The 20,785-nt window shown below is 51.2% G+C and overlaps 2 protein-coding genes across 18 annotated transcripts in view; both read left to right on the top strand.

Annotated features, from left to right (window-relative positions):
• The window catches only part of SSH2 (slingshot protein phosphatase 2), a 255,835-nt gene extending 246,545 nt beyond the window's left edge, over nt 1-9,290 (top strand). For all 6 annotated transcript variants that reach the window (XM_042916299.1, XM_042916298.1, XM_042916301.1 and 3 more), the window contains one exon: nt 2,314-9,290. In XM_042916299.1, coding sequence (XP_042772233.1) covers nt 2,314-4,359 — 2,046 coding nt within the window. In that variant the 3' untranslated portion in view covers nt 4,360-9,290. The remainder of the gene's footprint in view (nt 1-2,313) is intronic.
• A 3,619-nt stretch (nt 9,291-12,909) lies between these two features.
• On the top strand, nt 12,910-20,630 carry CORO6 (coronin 6). Of its 12 annotated transcripts, none has more exons than XM_042916307.1 (13): nt 12,910-12,996; nt 14,138-14,398; nt 15,794-15,916; nt 16,383-16,512; nt 16,606-16,787; nt 17,392-17,511; nt 17,944-18,063; nt 18,495-18,599; nt 18,688-18,833; nt 19,155-19,212; nt 19,322-19,552; nt 19,647-19,744; nt 20,381-20,630. In XM_042916307.1, the coding sequence occupies exons 2-13, from the start codon at nt 14,201-14,203 to the stop codon at nt 20,421-20,423; spliced, it is 1,554 nt and encodes a 517-aa protein (XP_042772241.1). In that variant the 5' UTR covers nt 12,910-12,996; nt 14,138-14,200; the 3' UTR covers nt 20,424-20,630. The 12 variants fall into 12 exon arrangements, with proteins under 12 accessions (XP_042772241.1, XP_042772242.1, XP_042772243.1 ...); XM_042916308.1 differs by having other exon boundaries at nt 19,650-19,744; XM_042916309.1 differs by having other exon boundaries at nt 19,647-20,630.
• The last annotated feature ends 155 nt before the right edge of the window (nt 20,631-20,785 follow it).

Raw genomic sequence — 20,785 nt, forward strand, 5'->3', positions numbered from 1 at the left:
TTTTTTTTAATCCATTGCCTTTTGAGAAACTTATCTTTCCAGATTTTTGGTGTTTTTAGAAGCACTTCTGAGAGGGGATGTGGGAAGAAGGGATTAGTCAGAATGAATGTCTTGCCTGCACAAGGAGAGGTCCCTTCCCTGATCCTCTGCAGTTCAGACCAGATCTCACCAATAATGAAGTGTCTGGGATAATGAGTAAGGCCTTTTTGTGGAGATGGATTTGTTTGGGAAATTCTTTCTGTCTCAGAAAATGCAAAGACTAGACATGTGTGAATAGTTGTTAGAGTAGGAACCAATGCTGAGTTCTTGATGATGATGTTATTAATAATGTTTCTGGATTGTTCCTCATCTCAGACCCTGTAGTATCCAAGACTTGGGGGATGGTTTGAGGAAATGATTGAGAGCAGACAGAATCCCTGGATTCTTCTCTGTAGCATATGAACTCTTAGGAGCCCAGGGAAAGAATTACTGTGTGTCATCAATGCTAAAACTCACACTTATTCTCATTTTGACACTTCTGAAATTGGGATGCATCTTAAAAACAATAATGGTATCTTAGATCAATATAATACAGTAGTTGGGAAGTAAATGATGACAGATTTACTCTCACCTGCCAAATTTCACTTAATGGTTTCAGTGGGAGTGACTACATTTTGATATCTCCTGATATCTATCTACTTATATTTACCACCTTGTCCGTTACTCATCTTTTCTCTGTCTCAGCTATCCCAGGACATTCATTGCCTCTGCTGCTGTCTTCTCTCTACTGGGAAATCAGAATGCTTGAGCTCTCCTTTGGACCAGTGGGTGTAGCAGCTCCGACAGAAATAGCTTTTCTGCAAAGTCCCTAGTCATATGAGCACTCTCCACAGCCCATGCACACACTGGGCTCACTGTGGCTTCTCTCCCAGTCTTGGCTAGTTTACCTCTGCCTAATGTCCCAGGAGATTTCTCCCAAAGGCATAACTGACCTTGTTAGTTTGTACTAGTTCTGACTTTCTCTTGAAGGAGAAAGACCAAAACAATTCGTACGGAAATATTATATGTTGAAGGCTTATAAAAATGTTAACAAAGCAGATTGATGGCTATCATGATGCCACTTTAAGAGATGTCCAATGGCCATTTCCAGATTTTGAAATCCTTATCTTCCCGCCCCCCCCCCCCACCGTAGGACTTGATTTTGTGTTGGCCAGTTTTCTTTTGCCTTGTTCTAAATCCATCTAGGAATTGTAACTGGTAGAACAGTAAAATGTCAGAGAGTCACAGTTTCTAAGTTGCTCAGGCATATGGCTGCATAAGCCAAGTAAACCTCTCCCAGAAGGAGCCATGTCAAACTTGGAAATTGTGTGATCAGGTACAGAGTGCCCTCATGTGCTGGAATGCTACTGCCAGGAGGTGCAGGGGGAGGATCAGGAGGAAAGCTGGCAGGACAGAGGAGAGAAGGGAGCAGTGAGTCTCCAAATCAGGCATTAGATGATAACCTCATCCATCTCGCCCTATCACTGGGCATGTTGAAGGTGGCCACTGAGCCCTTGAATGGAATTCCTTTTCTTAAATAAGGTTAGAATCAAAGTGGAAGTTGAGGGGCGCCTGGGTGGGTCAGTCGGTTAAGTGTCTGACTTCGGCTTAGGTCATGATCTCATGGTGCATGAGTTCAAGCCCCGTGTTGGGCTCTGTGCTGACAGCTCAGAGCCTGGAGCCTGCTTCAGATTCTGTGTCTTCCTCTCTGCCCTCCCCCGCGCTCGCTAGCTCGTGCTCTCTATAAATAAATAAATAAATAAATAAATAAATAAATAAATAAATAATAAATTAATTAATTCAGATTCTGTGTCTTCCTCTCTGCCCTCCCCCGCTAGCTCGTGCTCTCTCTAAATAAATAAATAAATAAATAAATAAATAAATAAATATCCAACTGGAAGTTGATAGGCCAGAAAAGAAAAATCTCATCTATCCCAATATGGCCTAAATCCTGAACGCTAATAATCTTAGGAAAGTAAGGATTATAGGAACCTCCAAGGCTATCTGCTATTCATTTTTGGAACAAGATATTGGGTCAGAATTCTGTTTGAGTAAACAGAACAAAAGTTTAGTAGGCAGTGATTCAACCTGTAACTAATTTTGTATCTCTGCCTTTAATGAATCTGGTTTTTTTTTGTATGACAAAACAGATGGCCAGAGGACAGTCCCAGGCACTCTGTGATTTGTGTCCTCATAGCCAGAAGGTTCTCCTGGATTAGAAGATTAATAAGTACAACATCTGGCATTTTTAATTAGACTGCACTTTGCCATAACCATCTCACTGTTTCTCCCTAGGCAATCTCAGAGCTGGTCAGCCCAGATATCTTCATGCAATCTCACTCAGAAAATGCAATTTCAGTCAAAGAAATCGTCACTGAGATCGAATCCATCAGTCAAGGAGTTGGACAGATTCAACTGAAAGGAGACATCCTATCCAACCCATGCCATACACCAAAGAAGCACACCATCCATGAGCTGCCCCTGGAGAGGGCCCAGGCCCTAGAGAACAAACCTGGAAATCTGGAGCAGAATGAAGGTTCCTACACAGCCCAGCCTGAACTAGCCAAAGACTCAGGGAAGTGGGACCTAGAAGGCTGCCTGACTACACACTCATTCACCACAGAGTTGGAAGAAGAAGAACCAGCTGAGGAGGAACAAGAACTCTGGGGCCCAGGGATGCACCCGGGTGCCAAGTGGTGCCCTGGGTCTGTGAGGCGAGCCACCTTGGAGTTTGAAGAACGCTTGCGACAGGAGCAAGAGCACCATGGTGCTGTCCCTGGTTGTACCTCATTGTCCATCCGCAAGAATTCCAAGAATGAGTCTTCTGTGGCAGACCTAGCACCAAAAGGGAAGAGTGATGAAGCTACCCTAGAACATTCTTTTGTCCCCAAGGAACCAGAGATTAACAAGGGCAAAGGGAAATGCAGTGGGTCTGAGGCTGGCCTGCTGCCCCATTCCGAGCAAAATGCCATTGTTCCAGCACTAGAGCCGCTGGAGTTTCAAGAGTACCCAGGGTCAGATATTAGAACAAAGCTGGAAGGAGTCCTGAAGGATCCGAGGACTGTGGTTTCATGCCAGGGATCTGAGACACAGTCGGTCCCTCTTTCCCTTCCCAAGAAGATCGAAATCATTATGTCACCCAGTCACACTGGGCAAGGGGGTGAAAGAGCCACCAGCGAAAAGAGTGGGGAGCAAGGACTGAGGAGCGTGAAAAGGGAGAATTCCATCACCGTCCTCTGTACACTGGATGAAAATCTGAACAGGACTCTGGGCCCCGACCAGCCTGCTCTGCACCCCACACTGCTACCTCTGCCTCATTCTTCATCTCCTGAGCACGACAGTCCCACCAACCTGACCTCTACCCTGAGCAGCCCTGAAGACTGGGACAACAGCCTGTCAGTGGCACTGGAGACAGGAACACCTTTTGTCAGTCACACAACCCATGTACCGTCTGCCAACTTGGATTACGCACATTCCCGGGCCGTAGTTCACCTGGAAGGCTTCACAGAGCAAAGCAGCACCACAGACAACGAGCCCTCTTTGGAGCAGGGCGGCTGGGAAGAAGGTCTGGACGGTGCACTCTCCAGTGGCAGTGAAGTGCCATATGAGGGCTCTCTGTTAAGGAGTGAAGACTTAAGCAAACTTGGTGATAATATTGGGGAGTTACAAGAAAAACTGGACCCATTACCTGCAGCCTGTCAACCCCCACATAGCTCTAGTAGTGACAGTATGAAGAGTGTCAGCCATAGCCTCAGTGTGGTGAAAGAGCGCACTAAAGACATCGAGTCCCGAGCGATCTGCCAGGCAGGACTCACCAAAACAGCCCAAATGCGGCATTCAGCTTCCCTTGCCAAGTTAGGTTACTTGGACCTCTGTAAAGACTGTTTATCAGATAGAGAGCCTGTCTCCTCCGAGCCCTCTCATCTCAAACTGCTTCAGCCCTTCATCAGAACAGACTCAGGCATGCATGCCATGGAGCCCCAGGAGTCCTCAGAAAACCCAGATGCCCCCCAGAACCTAGAGCCCACCAAGTATTTTATAGAGCAACTCAAAACAACAGAGTGTATCGCTCAGAGCAAGCCAGTGGAGAAGCCTATCGTACAGTATGCCAAAGAATTTGGTTACGGTCAGCAGTGTTTGCTCCCCAGGGCAGAACCCAAATTGACTAGTTCTGAAGGAGGCCTTCCTTTGCTACAACCCCAGGGACTTCAGCGTGCAGGCCCGGCTCCCGGGCTGGCTGTGGCGCCCCGTCAGCAGCACGGCAGAACTCACCCCCTTAGGAGACTGAAAAAAGCAAATGATAAAAAACGGACAACCAACCCCTTCTATAATACCATGTGATTCTGAGCCTACACATGTGACTTTCTAAAAGAAATGTTTGTAAAAGGGGCAGGTGTAATATGTAAAGAACATGCACTTTATTGGTTAATTTTATAATATTTTGGTCATTTTACTGTTCCTGGCGCATGCAGGGTTAGGGTTTTTTTCTCTGTGTATGTGTGCGTGAGAGATTGATTTGGACAGCAAGACCATTTTATCATTTTTTTATTTTTCGAAAAATCAAACCTCAAAAATACTCATTTTCAAAGAGCACCTTTATCAAAGGCAAATTGCTGTTTTTCAATCAGCTCCCATCAGCTCCTCATTTTTGCCCTCTGAGAAAAAGCACTCTTGCTTGCTTGCTTGCTTGCTTGCTTGCTTGCAGAAGGAAGCAGATGGGGAGGGTGGGGAGGAAGCTGGGAATTGGAAATGCTCCTCTTCCCCTGGGCCTGTGTGATGATGGTTTGGTCTTCAGACCCAAAGCCTGAGATTGGGCCGAAGGGCAGCCACAAGTCTCTGAGCCTTGGGCCCCCGCCCACCAGGAATTCCCCAAGTTGGCAAATTCCGCTGTGCTTTCGAAGGGGTCTTCCAGAATCCACTTCTTCTGGTATTCCAGAGTATATCATCACAGAAAGGCACAATAGTGGCTGGCTTTGTAAACTTAGCAAGCAAATAGGGTTTTTTCCCCCCAAACACATAATTTTTAAGTTCAAAGTGAACCCCAAATGAAACCCGAGGGGTCCTGTGTAGAGGAATGCATACGAGAAGAAGGAGGCGCAGTCTGGAGAGGCTGGGTCAGTGGGCTCCACGTAGGTGGTCATCCTGGCCCTCCCTGCCAGGAAATGTAAGATCCTTTCAACCAAAACGTAATAGGGACAGGTTTGAAAAACAGCAATTGAAAGTCAGTGTGTTCTTGTAAAATGAATACATTACATAGGGTTTTAACACTTCCATTACTTGAATAATTCTGTGGGCCTTCTGAGTTTAATGGCCATATTTTCCAGTTTACTTTCCTCCTTCATGCTGTTTCTTCAATGCTGCCTTTTTTTTTTTAATTTCATAGATGATATTTGAATTGTTACATTACCTATGTATAACCTCCATTGAATGCAAAGTTTTCTTACCAATGTTATCACTGTTAACACTTGACATGGGTTGTTGTTTTTTTTATTTTCCTGAAAGATTTGTCATTTCTCTAGCTTATACACAGTATTTATGTACATAATGTTGTCACTTTCTTACAGTGTTTTGTTGTTGATGTCGTAGGATCTTTTTGATTTATTCTTTTTAAAAAGAAGTAAAGCTGCAACTGGAGAAAACACACAGCACAGAAATAAAACTGATGGGTGTTGGTAGGAATCTGCAGAATATGTTGATGGTGGTTTTAATTGTTTAAATGGAGACTTCTAATCGCCAGCTCCTGCCAAATTATGTGTTAGTAACTTCCTCCTCAGAGAAACCCCTAAAGGCTCCCATTAGATCACAGTTTGACTGAAGTCTGATTTCTCTTTGAGACTGAAATCCCAGGGTAGGTTGTTTGCCAGTAGCTGAACCACAGCCAAGGAGTCTGTGAGTGTTACTGCTGGCCCAGGGTGGAAGCTTCTCATGTGGATTGGGCTGAAAGGTTGTGGGGAGCCCCCCCCCCCACTCCCCGCCAAGGGCAGGCACCCATTATGACTCCATTTAGGATGCTGTTGCTTTGCTGCTATTGTGGAGATCCTTAACACAGGAGCACTTGCCATAAACAAGCTTATTTCAGCTGCTTACAAGAAGCATTTAGCCTGGAATGAAACACCCTCTGCAGCTCATCAGAACTGAAGAGGTTTGCACATTGCTTCTGTTGGCTCTGGTTGATGTCCACCTTGCTGAGAGATTGACCAAGTACAGAGTTGAGTTTTGGTTTTTTGGTTCATCACAGCACTGAGAGGAAAAGGTGGATACCTAGACTGTCAAGGGAATGTCAGAGGCTGGAGTTTGGTGGGGGCAGGTAGCAGGGTGACCTGCTACAGAGAGGTGGACTGAGGCTATTCACAGATGCTCCAGGGGAGCTGTGAATCCAGTCGCTGTGTGGAAGCCATGGTTGGGTCTGACATCGCTGCCAGGAGGTGGATTGGACAGAAGCCTCCCGCTCTAGTGTCTTTATGATGTAGTAATTTTGTGTACCTGTGCTGTCCCTAAATAGTTTCCTTACATGTTCACATGTATCATCCACATGGCTTTGTGGTTCCTGGATATTTAATATGTTATGAAGTGTTTTTTTAGGTGGTATGTACCAGTGTGAGGAGGCTTGCAAGACAGGGTTATGAATTTCCAGGGCTCATCCATCTAAACGGCCCTGTCTTGTTGAGGCACTTCCACCACCGCCATTATTGATGGAGAAAAGACAGAAAGTTGTGGTGGGGTGAGAGGTGAAGAGAGTGGTGCCCGCTCATTAACCCTTTGAAATGGTGACATCCCTCACATTAAGTACAAGCAGGATCAACAGTATTGCACTGTTCTCTCTACTCCCCTGCAGTCGTGTCGAACGCTCACTATCCCTGCATTAAGTAAGAACAAAGATGGGGAAGAGATCCTCTAATGCTGTGAAGATGACTTTTTAGAAAAGGAAAAGGAAATAGTCTTGCTCTGCCTTCCTTTTTTTTTTTTTTTTAATCATTTAATTTACCTGCTTAAATAAACATCTTCTACACAGGGCCTGTAATTCAACCTTGCCATGGGGTTTTGCCAGCCCTCTCAAAACTCCCACAACTGAGTGTTCTTGTGTTATTTGCATAGCTGAGCGAGGTCCAGGGGAAGTACATGATGAGCACTCTCAAGGACTTCTCGGACTTTCTTGTCTTCAAACTTTCTGATAGTCTTGGGAGGCCTATTTCTCTTTTCCATTCATGGAAAACTCAGACCTGGAACAGCAGGTCTAGTAGATGGACAGGAGTAGGAAAAGTCTTGACCTCTTGCTCTCTTTATTTTGAAAGCCACCATAGTCTGGCTCTCAAGTTACTCTGGAGGAGAGAGTAAGTGTGTATGTGCGTGCACACGTGCAAATATAAAATAACATTTTGGTGCAGAGGGTAAAAGCCCCAGGAGCACACTTTAGAGCTGTAATCTGGAGGGTTACCTGGTCAGTAGGAAGGAGAGAAACCCCAACCCGTTCTGGATTTTAGAAACACTTAGGAGTGGTATATACTATAGTAGAACTATAGTACTGTAGTGGAGTAATCATCATCTCATTTTGGTTGCCTTTCAGATTCTTAATGTTTGGGATCATTCTTAGCATCCCGGGCTCTTCAGGCTCTTTAGCATTTTCCTGATTCTATACCTTTATCCCAATTCTTTCTCATTTGGGGAACTACCAAGCACTCCAAGGACAGCCTGAGGAAGGCAGCCCAGGCTCTGAGGTCCCCTCCTACTGAAAGGCCCCAGACAGTTACTTTTGGATAGACCTGAAGTTTCTGAGACATAGCAGCTCACAGAAATCTTCACCCGTTCCATCTGAGGATTTCAGTTTAAAGTGATCTAAGCATGTTTGGTAAAGGTGTTTTTGTGGGAGTTGTTTTCTTTTAAGAAAGCATTATGCAAAGAGGGTTACTTTTAAGGGCATTGAAAATTTTTTAAATAAAGCCATTCTTTGGCTCTTTTTGACAACTATTTGTGGATACTTTGTTTACATTGTGATAATTAAAACATGCATCATCTTGATAGCCACTCAGTATCCTCCTCCAGGCACCCAGCCCTGGCTGTCCTGTGAGTCCTCACACAAAGCAAGGCCAGAGTGGTCAGCCCACTGGTTGGTACATGGGGAGGACCTGGAGCTAATTTTTCAATCTGTGTCCCACACTCCTGTTTAACACTCTGTATGGAAATCGTCATTTCCTCAGTCAGTGATGGTGTGTCTTTCAGTGATGGTTATAACAGTGAATGGCTAGTGTCATTTTTGTCCAGTTTTGTTATGCCTTTTTTTTTTTTTTTTTTTTTTTTTGATGGTAGGTGAAATTGTAGCTCTTTCAGCACCAGTCCAACTTGAAAGTATCTTGGACCTTGTTTTCCCTTCCAGACTAAAAGGTCAAGGCATGTATTAGGCATAAATGTATTTGCTGCCTCAACTCCTCTAACACCCACTTTAGGAAAAGCCTGCCGCCAAAGCAGGAAGCTGCACACTCCTAACCCTGTCCCAGGGCTTTGGGGTTCCTTGATGCCATGGAGAGCTATTGCAAGGTGCTTCTGTACTTTTCCAGCCTGGAAGTGGTGGGTGACCGGGCCTGGCTCCTGCTATGAAAAGAAAACCAGCCTCACTTTCTCAGTGCCCCAGAGATCTAGGACAGGATTTCTAAACTGGAATCATCCCTCATTGGCTTCAAGATGCCTCAGAGGGTATATGACCAGCTGCCATCTGTGTCCTCACAGCGACACTGGTGGCAGTGTCCTCTACACATGCAGAGCTAATACCCAGGGCTTACTTCAAGCTGATGACCCAACCTGGAAACTGGGTAACTGGCCCTGAAATGATTCTCAATCAACAGGCCCACAGGGAATTGTTTGGTTTTTATGTTTTATTGGATTTTGGTTTGCCTGGCATAGCTTGAGGTGCCTTTTTTTTTTCTTTCTTTGTACTTTATTTTGTAGGACTTGTTTTAAATGTAGGAAGTAAGTCCAAAAGACTCTCCCACTGACTGTTACCTTTGCCCCAGGCCAGTCCAAACTTTTATGCTCACATTTTATTAAATAAAGCAGGTGCTCCCTGGAATCTCTGGGACCTTTCTGAGGCATTTGAAGCAGAATATAGAGTGGTCTCATCTCCTCCCTTAATCTTCCTGGTGGTTGGGATGTTCCACTTGTATTATAGGGTTTTTTTATTACTGATGTGCTCTGCTGTTTTTAAATGTGAACTTGTGCGCAAATGTGCAGATTCAATGTTCTTGTTACAGATTAAATAAATTTTTATTTTGAAGATGAAATGTGTACTTGATCAACAAAAGTGGGGTGGTGCTGGAGCAGGTGAAGGGATTGGAAGAGAACACTGATGATAAACATGGAACGATTCTCACTGATCTCCATCATGCACATCCTTAACAGTTAGCTGAACTCAGTGGGGGGGGGGGGGGGGGGGGGGGGGTGTGGATCTTAACTTTCTACCTCCCACAAAGTAAAGACTGGATGGGAAATAGGATCACTAAAGATTATTTCAGACATTGTGCCTCCAATCAAGTGACCAAGCGGGAACTTGGCCTGGTCACCTGAATGTTAGGAGAATGAATAAGCAAAGGAACCAAAAATTCCTCTGCCATGTGTGGTACAGAGCGACTGCTCTGGGACAGCTGCTGTGACCTGCCCCATCAGGGACTAGATTTTCTGGGTGGCTGACCGCTGGACATTAGTGAGATAGAGCTCACAGACTTTGAGCACAAGCCACCTCAGCTCACTGAGTGGTTTCCAGAAATGAGGTGTGACTTTCTAACGAAGTACAAGCTCTTAACCCCCTCCTGCGATTAGAAGCATTGAATGTCAATAGTGGAAGAAGGGAGATGAGGTCAACTGGCAGTTCTCTAAAACAGGCAGTGTGTGGGAGGAGAGATTCTCCACTAATCCCACTCCTCCATAGACCGACCCTTCAGGAGCTATTTGGTGGTGCCAGTCATCATATACAAGGAAGCACTACTGTCTAGGGAGAGCTCAGTTTCCAAATTGCTAACAATGTACTGAAGTTTCCAGAGGAAACACTGCCTTGAACTAAGATGAAGTCTGCCTGCTGCTTTCTGAATTATCCAAATCAAGTAGAAAGGGCACATCACTGGGCTCTGGCTGGAGTGCCAGAATGCATGATAATGGAGGCAAGGTCATTTCACAGATTTTCTAGGGGTTCCCAGAGTCACCAACCTGTCTAGATAAGCTCAGTCTTTCTGGCCAAAGCAAACGAACCAAATCATGTCTAAGTTCCCAGGCCACCTCTCCCAGAAAATGACTTTATGAAAAATGGAATCCATGCTTGTCTTCTACAGATTGTAGTTCAGAGCTCAGCTAATAGTTCAAATGGTTAACCACACAGGAAAGCACCAAACCCAGTGGCTTCTCCTGCTAATTAGTTCTTTATGCCTTGGCTCCACCCACCCAGCTCTCTGTCAATCTTTGGCACTCTGAAGAAAGCCAGAGGGCAGGGCTGACACATGCCTGGTCCAGGTAATTATTGCAACTCCCTGCTCCTGTACCTGGAGAGCACCCTTCCTCTCAGATGATAGAACTGAAGGCAGGATGGATTAAAAGAATCCTGCTTCCTAGTCTCAAACTCTTGTGTCTAGAATGCAGTGCTCCTGGCACCTGGATGGCTCAGTCGGTTAAGCATCTGACTCTTGACTTCCACTCAGGTCATGATCTCACAGTTTGTGAGATGGAGCCCCTTGTCTGGCTCTGCAAGTTTGGCGTGGAGCCTGCTTGGGGTTCTCTCCTTCTCTCCGCCCCTCGCCTGCTTGCTCTCTCTTTCTTTCAGAATAAATAAACTTGAAAAAAGGGGAGGGGGCTTTAGAATGGAGTGCTCTTTAAAGAGGAGGAAAGGAAAGGGAAGAAAAGGTCACTTCAAGGTAGAAGGTGACATGTCAAATCCCTTCTCTGCCAACAGGTCGTGCAGAGTTGGAAAGAACCTGACCCAGCTCTCTTTGTTTTACAGCTCAGAGAACTGCAAAAATGGGGTGATTGAGCCAGGGCTAGAGCTCCAGTTTTCTAGTTAGTCCAAGCATCCTTTGTGCCACAGAGTATCTCTCAGGATTAGCACTTGTGAGATAAAGTAGCATTATCCTTCAAGAGGAGGCAGAAATGCATGGTGCTGAAAAGCATGGACCCAGATGCCAGACCACTGGATAAAAGTTTCAGCTCCACCAACTACCAGTTGACTGATGGGCAAGCTACTTAATCTCTTTGTACCTTAGTTTCCTCACCTCTAACATAGCGATAATAATAATAGCTATCACAGAAGACTGTTATCAGAATGTAATTAATATGTGTAAAGACCTTAGAACAGTGTCTGGCACACAATAGGTGTGAGCTATTGTTATTAAGGAGCAACTGACTCACTCAGGTCTTTTCCTCCTAATCATGTACCTGGAATCTTTAGGTAAAAGGGAGACTCTTTGCCCTTAAGGCCCTCCATGCCACGAATTCTTTCTGGAGCACCTGTAACAGTTTCTGGTTCTGTTCCCCTACAAGCCACTGGATACTTGGAATCTTCCTGAGAAGGACCCTTGTGTGGGCCTTTGAGCTTTCCACCATCTTCCCTCCCCAGGGCTGTTCCGTTGATCCCCAGGTGTGCCCTAGAGAAGAAGAGGTAATACCTGGCCTCATGCTGGCCTCCAAGGGCCTTATGATCCAGAGCAAGAAATCCAGGCAGTGGGTGGATACTGGGTGTACAGCAGCTTCAGGGACTAGTTGTTTTTCACTGGCTGTATTTTGATTAGGTTTCTTTTTATTTCCTCCTTAGTCTTTTTTTTTTTTTTTAACTTATTTATTTTGAGAGAGAGAGACAGCATAAGCAGAGGGAGGGGCAGAAAGAAAGGGAGAGAGAGAATCCCAACCAGGCTCTGCACCAACAGCGCAGGGCCCAACAGGGGGCTCAAACTCATGAACCATGAGATCATGACCTGAGCTGAAACCAAGAATTGGATGCTTAACCTACTGAGCCACCCAGGCACCCCTATTTCCTTCTTAATCTTGATCAGTACTCAGATCCATGGATCCCAGCGGGAGTGAATGAGGGCTGGGACTTCCCTGGAACACAGCTGGCCATCAATTCAAACAAATCCCGGAAGACTTAAGAGTCAGGTTGGGCGTCTAAAATTTGGTTGTTGAAGGCCTGTGGCAGCTGCTTCTCCTTGCATCTGGTGTTCCCATGGGGTCAAGGTGGATTCACTCCCCCACCCAGTCTTTAGGCTGTGTTCTGCCTTGCTCCATGGAATCCTCTCTAAAAGGGTGAAATGCCTACAGTGCCAACGTTTTAGGTTCTGAAGTGGTCGTTACAGCCATTAATAACAACAATGACAGTAACATCAGTGCCCCCTGTCAGGTACTCTGGAGCTGCCCTGGGCCAGCCTAGGCCCTCATCCAAGGGTTGAAATGACTCCCTCAAAGCAGTTTGCGGGACCTCTCCCCAGGAGGGTCTGGGCGTTCAGTCCCGAAGACCGGGACCGCCAGCCGGGACAGGCTAAGTTGGGAGTGCGATTGCAACAGAAATGCGGCGCGAAGGCACCTAATCTTGCTCGGTATGCCCAGACCACCCAGGAGGCACGGAGGGCGGGGAGGAGTGCGCACAACCCGCGTGTACACATTCAATTACTTTTGACAGTTTTCTTTGGCCAGCGGACTGGCTACCGTGGCGCGGAGTCCACTGCGCTCAACTTTCCCGCCGCTGGAGGGGCGGGGCAGCTCTGGCCCCGCCCCCGCCACAGGCCCCGCCTCCGCAGGTTGATGGCAGCGGCAGCTGGGACTGCAGCGACGCCGGGCCTCAGAGAGCCGCAAGCAGTGGCTGGAGCGCTCAGACGAACACCCGGGCCCCAGACGCAGCGGACACCCGGAGAAGCAGTTCCGTCGCCCTGACGCCTCCCTCGGCCCCCAGCGCACCCCTAGCCCCCACTGCAGAGGAGTCGCAGCGTGAGCGCCCCTCGGCCCACTCAGGACCAGGTACCCCCCCACACACACACGCTGCCACCGCAGCCAGCGGAGCGGGCGGGGTCTCCGGAGAAGCAGAGGTCTGCGCCCCCTCCCCCGCGCCGCCAAATTCGGTCCGGGCGGGGCGGACTTGGTGTCTATATTTGGCCGGACAGCGGCCCGCGCGCCTGCAGGGCACCGACACCTCGTCTCCCAAGAACGCAGTGCTGGGGCAGGAGGCCCGAGGAGGGTGCGGGGAGGCCGGGCGTCAGGCCTGGGGCCATAGAAGCGGCGTGAAGGGCACGGGGAAGCCTGGGGCTGGGGAGGGGCAGGAGTCCGTGGCTGGGGCTTTGGAAAAGCTCGGTGAGCCCCCTGGGGAAGAGCACAACACAAACCCTGTTTGAAGAAAAGGATCTTCACCCTCCCCACATCACCCACCCCACTCCTGCAAATCTGGCCATAGCCTGGGCGTTGAGGACCCCACCCCAGGAAAGTTGAGTAGGAGAGAGGACGCATAGAAGAACGGGACCAAAGTGTGGTAGGCAAAAGCCAGACCATAGTTAAAACCTCTTAGAGAAGCCAGTGAAGAGAAGCGTGGAAAGAGGAGAGATCCACTTACACTGTGTCCCCCAACAGGATGGGAGGAAATTGATGAAAATAGTAGCAGGAAAGGCTCAGGTTAGCTGACAGGAGGAACTTCTCCTTGGCGTATTTTTAGAAACAGGCAAAAGTCCCTCTGCCTGAACTGTTAAACATACAGGTTTGGGGATCTTGGGGGGGGCTACAATCTTAGCCCCATAGCTGGCCTTGAGCCAAGATCCCACAACCAGGGCCTCTGATTCTGGACAAGGTGCTGCTGGGAGATAAACACTTCCTGAAGAGATGCTCAGCCAAGGCTGACAGCAGGAGGGCAGCCTGGCATGGACATTCCTCCCCAAATCACTTCAACTTCCAGGAAGCTTTCAGTCCCAAACTCCACTGTCTCCTGCCTGGGTCTCAAAAAAGTCAGTCCCCAAATCCTAACCTCTTGAATTAAGCAGCACTTTATAGGTGGCAAAGATCTCTCCCATACTTTAATCACCTAGAAGAAAGCTCCCTGCTTCTAGGACCTGACTTGTGGCCAGACAACCCTTCTCACTTGCCATCCTCTCCCTACTCTTCCTCCCTCCCACAGCTCACAGGACTAAGGACCAAAGGCATTTCTGGGCACTGAGATCCTCCACTTCTACCCACAGCCATGAGCCGGCGTGTGGTTCGGCAGAGCAAGTTCCGCCATGTGTTTGGGCAGGCAGCAAAGGCTGACCAGTCCTACGAGGATATCCGTGTGTCCAAGGTCACGTGGGACAGCTCCTTCTGTGCTGTCAACCCCAAATTCCTGGCCATTATTGTGGAGGCTGGAGGTGGAGGTGCCTTCATTGTCCTGCCTCTGGCCAAGGTGAGGGATGAAGGGAAGAAAGCAGTGGGGAAGACACTGGCTGTAGTTCCTGGGGACCCCTCCTTCAGTCAGGAGGGCAGTTTGTATCCACTGGCTGCTCCCTGTTCCCCAAGCCCTTGGGGACCAAGTGGGAGGCTCCCTCACCCTTCACAGAGCAGCAGCATCACAGTGCCCTGCACCCACTCATAGCCCATCCCTCACTCCATGCAGCACCCTGTTGCCAGCAGGGACCAGAAGAGTATTATGAAGATAGTTGGGAAGCAGTGGAGCCAGGGCCTGGCCCAGACTCTGTCCCCATCTCTCCTAATGCCATGCCTCCTCATGTTTTGGGTGTGGGATCTTTCTCCCCAGAGCAGGGTGATCATTGGATTAAATCACACCCCAGAGCAGCACACTGAGGACAGAGTCAAGCTCTTTCCAAAGAGTCCCTGGCCACCTCCCCACTGTGGTTCTTACAGTGGGATAGAATGAGAACGAAGGGCAGGGGGACATGACATATAAGGCCAAAGCCCTCCCTACCCCAGAGATGGAGGCCAGCAGTGACTGCCACCTTTGATGAGTGGCCTCAAGCCTCTTAGAAATCTCCACCCCCCAGGATGGCCACCTGAAGTCATGACCTTGACCTGGATCTGGCCCCTATACCTTGTTAAGGGAGGTTCCACAGGTGGCAGGGTCAGAAAGAGGCCTGACAATAGCCAGTGACTCACTTGGGGACAATGCAGACATCAACTAAGGACACCATCCCCAGGGCTCAAATTTCAAGCTGGAGCCACTTCCTCACCCAGTACAACTGCCATTCCAATGCTACACAGCCACCCCACTCCCCTACTGCCTGGTCTGGACTGACTCCAGCCCCTGCAAAGGCTTCAGAGCCCCCATAAAAAGCCCATAAGGACCAAAGTAGATGAGCGCCAGCTCAGGCACTAGGAGTAACTGCTGCTTGTGGTTCCAAGGTCAAACCAGTGACAAGGGGGAGACTTGCCAAGGGGGACAAAGAAAGGGCTATTGGCCACTGCATTCCATATTACCTCACCTTGACCTCTTCTACCAGGGGCTTCCTATAGACATTCTCACTGGGAGAACAGGCCCAAGAACAGCTTCCTCCTAATAGGTATTTTTGCAAGAGCTCTGGACTGAGAGTTCAAGTACTGACTCAACCAGTATCTTGCTCTGTGTCTTTGGCTAAGTCATTACCTCTCTGTGTCTGAGATATTAAATGACTTCAACTCTGCCTTCAGTGAAGTACAGGAAGTAGTTGGATGGGGCTGAAGGTGCAGAAAGGGGTTTGCAAAGAGAAAATAGGTGATAGAGTACTGAGATGTAAACAGGTCCACTGCCTACCCCCAAAAAACACACAGGAAAGTGACCCTATAGCTCCCTCTCTGACCCCTCCAGACAGGACGAGTGGATAAGAACTACCCTCTGGTCACTGGGCACACTGCTCCAGTGCTGGACATCGACTGGTGCCCACATAATGACAACGTCATCGCCAGTGCCTCAGACGACACCACGGTCATGGTAGGAGCCAAGTGGATGCTTCAGGGCAGTTGGACAGGGGAAGGGGGGGGGGGGAGGGCTGCCTCACCTGTGTTAGGGAAGGTGGTAAAAGAGTTGCTAGGTCCTAGGGCCCTACCCTGCCCAGCTCCCAGGCTATATTTAGCCACATGCCCACCGGCTCCCAGGATGCACTTCTTAGGACTAATTATAGCCATGGCCAACTTGAGGCCTGAAGAGCAAGGGGGCAGTGCTCTGAAGTCTCCCTGCTGGGGTGTATAGAGAGGTCTCTGGAGAGCTGGCAGTGCCCCCTCCTGGCTCCCAGCTGCTTCTGCCTGGGGCAGGCGCCATTACATCTTGCCCTGCATTTGATTTTTACCACTCAAGAGAGCCTGTAGGGTTGGGGGGCGGGGTGCGGAATAAGGGAGGAGTAGAGGGACAAAGCAGGCCCCTCATCCCACTTACCCTATGCCTTTTCCTCCCCACCTAGGTGTGGCAAATTCCAGACTATACCCCTATGCGCAACATCACAGAACCCATCATTACACTCGAGGGCCACTCCAAACGTGTGGGCATCCTCTGCTGGCACCCTACTGCCCGGAATGTTCTGCTCAGTGCAGGTCTGGGGCCTGGGGGAGGGGTCCCTACTGTAGATTGTGGGGGGGGCAAGCAAAGGCAGGACCCAAGTAATGGTGACTGGCTGCTCTGGACAGGTGGTGACAATGTGATCATCATCTGGAATGTGGGCACTGGGGAGGTGCTCCTGAGTCTAGATGACATGCACCCGGACGTCATCCACAGTGTTTGCTGGAACAGCAATGGTAGCCTGCTAGCCACGACCTGCAAGGACAAGACCCTGCGCATTATAGACCCCCGCAAGGGCCAGGTGGTGGCGGTGAGTGCTTGGCGTGGCCATCCCCCAACCAGCTGTCAGGCCCCTGTACCCTTAATCCTCTGAGCCCCTAGTCCCAGCTCTCGCCTCCCCACCCCAACCCAAGGCCACCCTCCTTCCAGTGTCTGCAACCACTGCTCCCAGCCCTAAGTAAGCCCACAGTCCACAATTTTCTGCCCCCCTCCTGTTCCCTCCACTCCCCTGCATCTCAGAAGCTCAGAGCAGTGCTCTTTCAGTTGTAATTGAGCGAGAACCTGCCAACTCTATCCCTCCACCAGAACCTGCATGAAACCTCCCGCACCCCTCTCCTCTCAGCTGGCACCCAGCGCCATCTTCCAGGGTTTGGAGCCCGACACGGGCTCTCTGGCAGGCCCCTTTCTGCCCTAGTCAACCCACTGGGCGGCAGGGAGAGAGGGGACAACCCTCGTGCCTCATTAGTCCCAGCTCGGTACCCTGGCAGGGCGGCGGCACCTGCCTCACCAGCCTCAATTTTACGCGGGGTGCGGGTGCGTGGGGCACGTGCATGTCTGCGCGGAGTGCGCGTGGAGGGCGCGGCCGGGGCGGGGGCGGGCCGGCGGGCGCTCTAACCCACTAACCCCGCGAGCAGGAGCGAGCCCGGCCTCACGAGGGCGCCCGCCCGCTGCGGGCCGTCTTCACTGCAGACGGGAAGCTACTCAGCACCGGCTTCAGCAGGATGAGTGAGCGGCAACTCGCGCTCTGGGACCCGGTAGGCCAGGCCGCGCTGGGCACACGCGCTCGCTCCTTCGCTGGGCCTGCCAGGAGCGCCCTCCCAGGCCGCGGCCTGTGCCCGAGAAGGCGGAAGCGGAGCGGGGAGCTCCTGTCTGGGAAAAGCCTCGCTGCGACCCGGGGAGCCGGCAGACATCCCCTGCTCTAGGGATCAGCCTCTGAGGGCGCTTAAGGGCTCGGGATCTGCTGAGAGGCCCGCGCCTCCCACTCTCTCTGGGCCCAGACTCTCTCCAGGCCAGCGGCCAGCCAGGGACCCCCAGGAAGCTGAGTAGTTAGGCCCTCTTCTGTCTCCAACCCCCACCCCTACCCTGTCTCTTCCCCACCAAAATCAGCAAGCTGGTTGCTCGGCCCTCCAGGCTCTCCAGAGCAGGCAACTGGGTGACGCCTCTCCCTGTCTCCCCCCTTCCCCCAGGAGAGGTTTGCGGCCCACGAGGGAATGAGGCCCATGCGGGCCGTCTTCACGCGCCAGGGTCATATCTTCACCACGGGCTTCACCCGCATGAGCCAGCGAGAGCTGGGCCTGTGGGACCCGGTAACGCAGCTGGAAGCTTGGGGTGTGTGCCCCGGGGACTGGCATCACGGGAGAGGGGCCAGGCGCCCCCCACCCGCAGGGCATGCCCACCTGGACTGGGCTGGAGGCTGCTGCCCCCTTTGCAGCGCCTGCCATCCCCACACCCACCCCTCTGCCCAGTTTTGCTGCGTCGCCTGAAGGAGCCCACGCTGGCACCTCCACCTGGTGATGCCGAGTCCCTGGGGGTGGTTTGCGGTGACTGCATGCGGCGGCGCAGGGGTATATGTGCGGGCGGGGGCGGGGGCGGGGGGGGGGGTGGTGCTGCGTTCTCCAGAGCTGCCTTGGGAACGCTTGGAGTTTGGAGCGGGTAGGAAGCTTAAAGGGGCTTTCAGGGGGTCCAGAAGTGGCACGTGGCCAGAGCAGGGCTGGTCACGCCTCCTGTGCTCGGGCAGAACAATTTCGAGGAACCAGTGGCACTGCAGGAGATGGACACAAGCAACGGGGTCCTACTGCCCTTCTATGATCCCGACTCCAGCATCGTCTACCTATGCGGCAAGGTGCTTGCGGCCGGGAGGGAAGTACAAGGGCTTGACCGAGATGTTGAAATTCTGCCTGGGAGAGTCTCTGACCCGACTGGTTTTGCAGGGCGACAGCAGCATTCGGTACTTTGAGATTACAGACGAACCACCTTTCGTGCATTACCTGAACACGTTCAGCAGCAAGGAGCCTCAGAGGGGCATGGGTTTCATGCCCAAGCGGGGACTGGAAGTCAACAAGTGTGAGATCGCCCGGTCAGCAGCCTTCTCGCTTGCCATGTCTGTCCCCACTAGCCATTGGGGAAGACACAGGGACTTGGGGGGGGGGGGTGTCAAACAGGCTTGTTTCGGTGCCAGTCTCAGCATTAACTAGCTTAACACTCTCTAAACTTCAGTTTCCTCATCTGTAAAATAATATAAACACCCCATCAGAGATGTTTTACCAGCTGGGCCAATAATGTGTTTTGAAGTACAGAGCATGATAGGGGCTCAGCAAGTGTTGGTCTCCAACCCATTGATCCCAGGCAGAAAAGGGGGTGGGAGCCTGCGGGGGTGTTGAACCCCGCTCCCTTCCAGGTTCTACAAGTTGCACGAAAGAAAATGTGAGCCCATCATCATGACTGTGCCCCGCAAGGTGAGGAGGCTGGAAGAGGGGTTGAGCGAAGGCTCCGAGGAGGAAGGGAGCGGAGCAGGCCAGGCACTCTGCTAACACTAGTCCTCCTCTCTCCCCACGCCGCCCGCAGTCAGACTTGTTCCAGGACGATCTATACCCAGATACGCCTGGCCCTGAGCCAGCCCTAGAAGCTGACGAATGGCTAGCTGGCCAGGACGCGGAACCTGTGCTCATCTCGTTGAGGGACGGTTACATACCTCCCAAGCACCGCGAGCTTCGGGTCACCAAGCGCAATATTCTGGACGTGCGCCCTCCCTCGGGCCCCCGCCGCAGCCAGTCGGCCAGCGACGCCCCATTGTCGGTAAGATGCGGCCTCGCTCCACTCCGGCCCAGTCTACACATCCCCCACTACCGATCCCTTCCAGACACAGCCTCTTCTCTCCCCTGTGCCCCAGCAGCAGCACACTCTAGAGACGCTGCTGGAGGAGATCAAGGCCCTTCGTGAGCAGGTGCAGGCCCAGGAGCAGCGCATCACGGCTTTGGAGAACATGCTGTGCGAGCTGGTGGACGGCACGGACTAGTGCAGCGCGCGGGGGGGAAGCTCCGAGCCTGGGGGGCCCTGCCGGACCGGGAGCACCCTTGGCCCCGCCCTGGTTCTTGGTCTGGAACTCGGACCCCGCCTCTCTGGGCTGGGGCCGGGGGCGGGACTGGGAAGGGAACTCCGCCCCTCGCGGGAGTCCTGGACAAATGGAGCGTCGCAGAGACTCGAGTCTGCCTGGCACCCGCCGGGCTGCGTGCCTCGTCCGGGACTCAGCAGGAGCTGGCCTTGGGAGACCCGGGGTGACAGGGACCTCAGCAGTGGTGCTGCACGGCGAAGCGGTGTCCCCTCTGTCCCCCGGTCAGGGCAGGGGAAGTGCTTAGTATTAGCGCTATTCTTGGGGATATCTAGGAGCTTGGGCTTGACCTCAAAGGGGTGGCGGCAATTCGATGGGTCTCCCCAGACTGACTGGGGTTAAGTTACGCTTCTCCTTCTAATCAGTTCACTTGATTTCACTACCCTAAGTGGTAAAACGTATGGGTGTCACCCCAGTTCTACAGACATACACAACCTGTTGGCTATGGAGCCGAATCCACCGGCTACACCCAGCAGTCTATGGCAGAGGGCTCTCTTCCTTCTTTTCACCCACAGGGGAGAGGGCGGCTTCCTCACTGCACCCCCGCCGGAGAACTAATCAGAAAACTGGCATGGAAGCAGGTTCACGCCCTCCTTCACGCCCCCCCCCTCCTTACCCGCCCCCCACTGCCCCCAGCATTCTGCTGTGGCCTTGACCCTAGGAGGAAAACAAGACTTACCGAATGAAATATTTTACTAAGTGCTCAGTCTGTGCCTCCTGCATGGGTGGGGATGAGGGGGGCGAGACCCAAGCCTCTGTAAATGCTGTCCCCAGGCTTGGGGGGGGGGGGGGGGGCGGTGCCGACAAATGCTCAGGACCCACTAGGCATTCTTTTACCTCAAAACCCTCCCACACTGAGTTTCAGAAAGAACCCCTAACCCGTAGGTGGGCGTTCTTCCCCAGTAAAGCCAGCTAGGAAA

This window comes from Panthera leo, chromosome E1 (genome assembly GCF_018350215.1).
Source record: "Panthera leo isolate Ple1 chromosome E1, P.leo_Ple1_pat1.1, whole genome shotgun sequence".
Lineage (NCBI taxonomy): Eukaryota > Metazoa > Chordata > Mammalia > Carnivora > Felidae > Panthera > Panthera leo.

Bases quoted from the DNA above. Each gene is read 5' to 3' on its own strand.
- CORO6 (XM_042916307.1), top strand. From the start codon at position 14,201: ATGAGCCGGCGTGTGGTTCGGCAGAGCAAGTTCCGCCATGTGTTTGGG. The intron at 15,917-16,382 runs GTAGGAGCCAAG...CTCCCCACCTAG, and splicing joins CAGACGACACCACGGTCATG to GTGTGGCAAATTCCAGACTA. The intron at 16,513-16,605 runs GTCTGGGGCCTG...TGCTCTGGACAG, and splicing joins GAATGTTCTGCTCAGTGCAG to GTGGTGACAATGTGATCATC.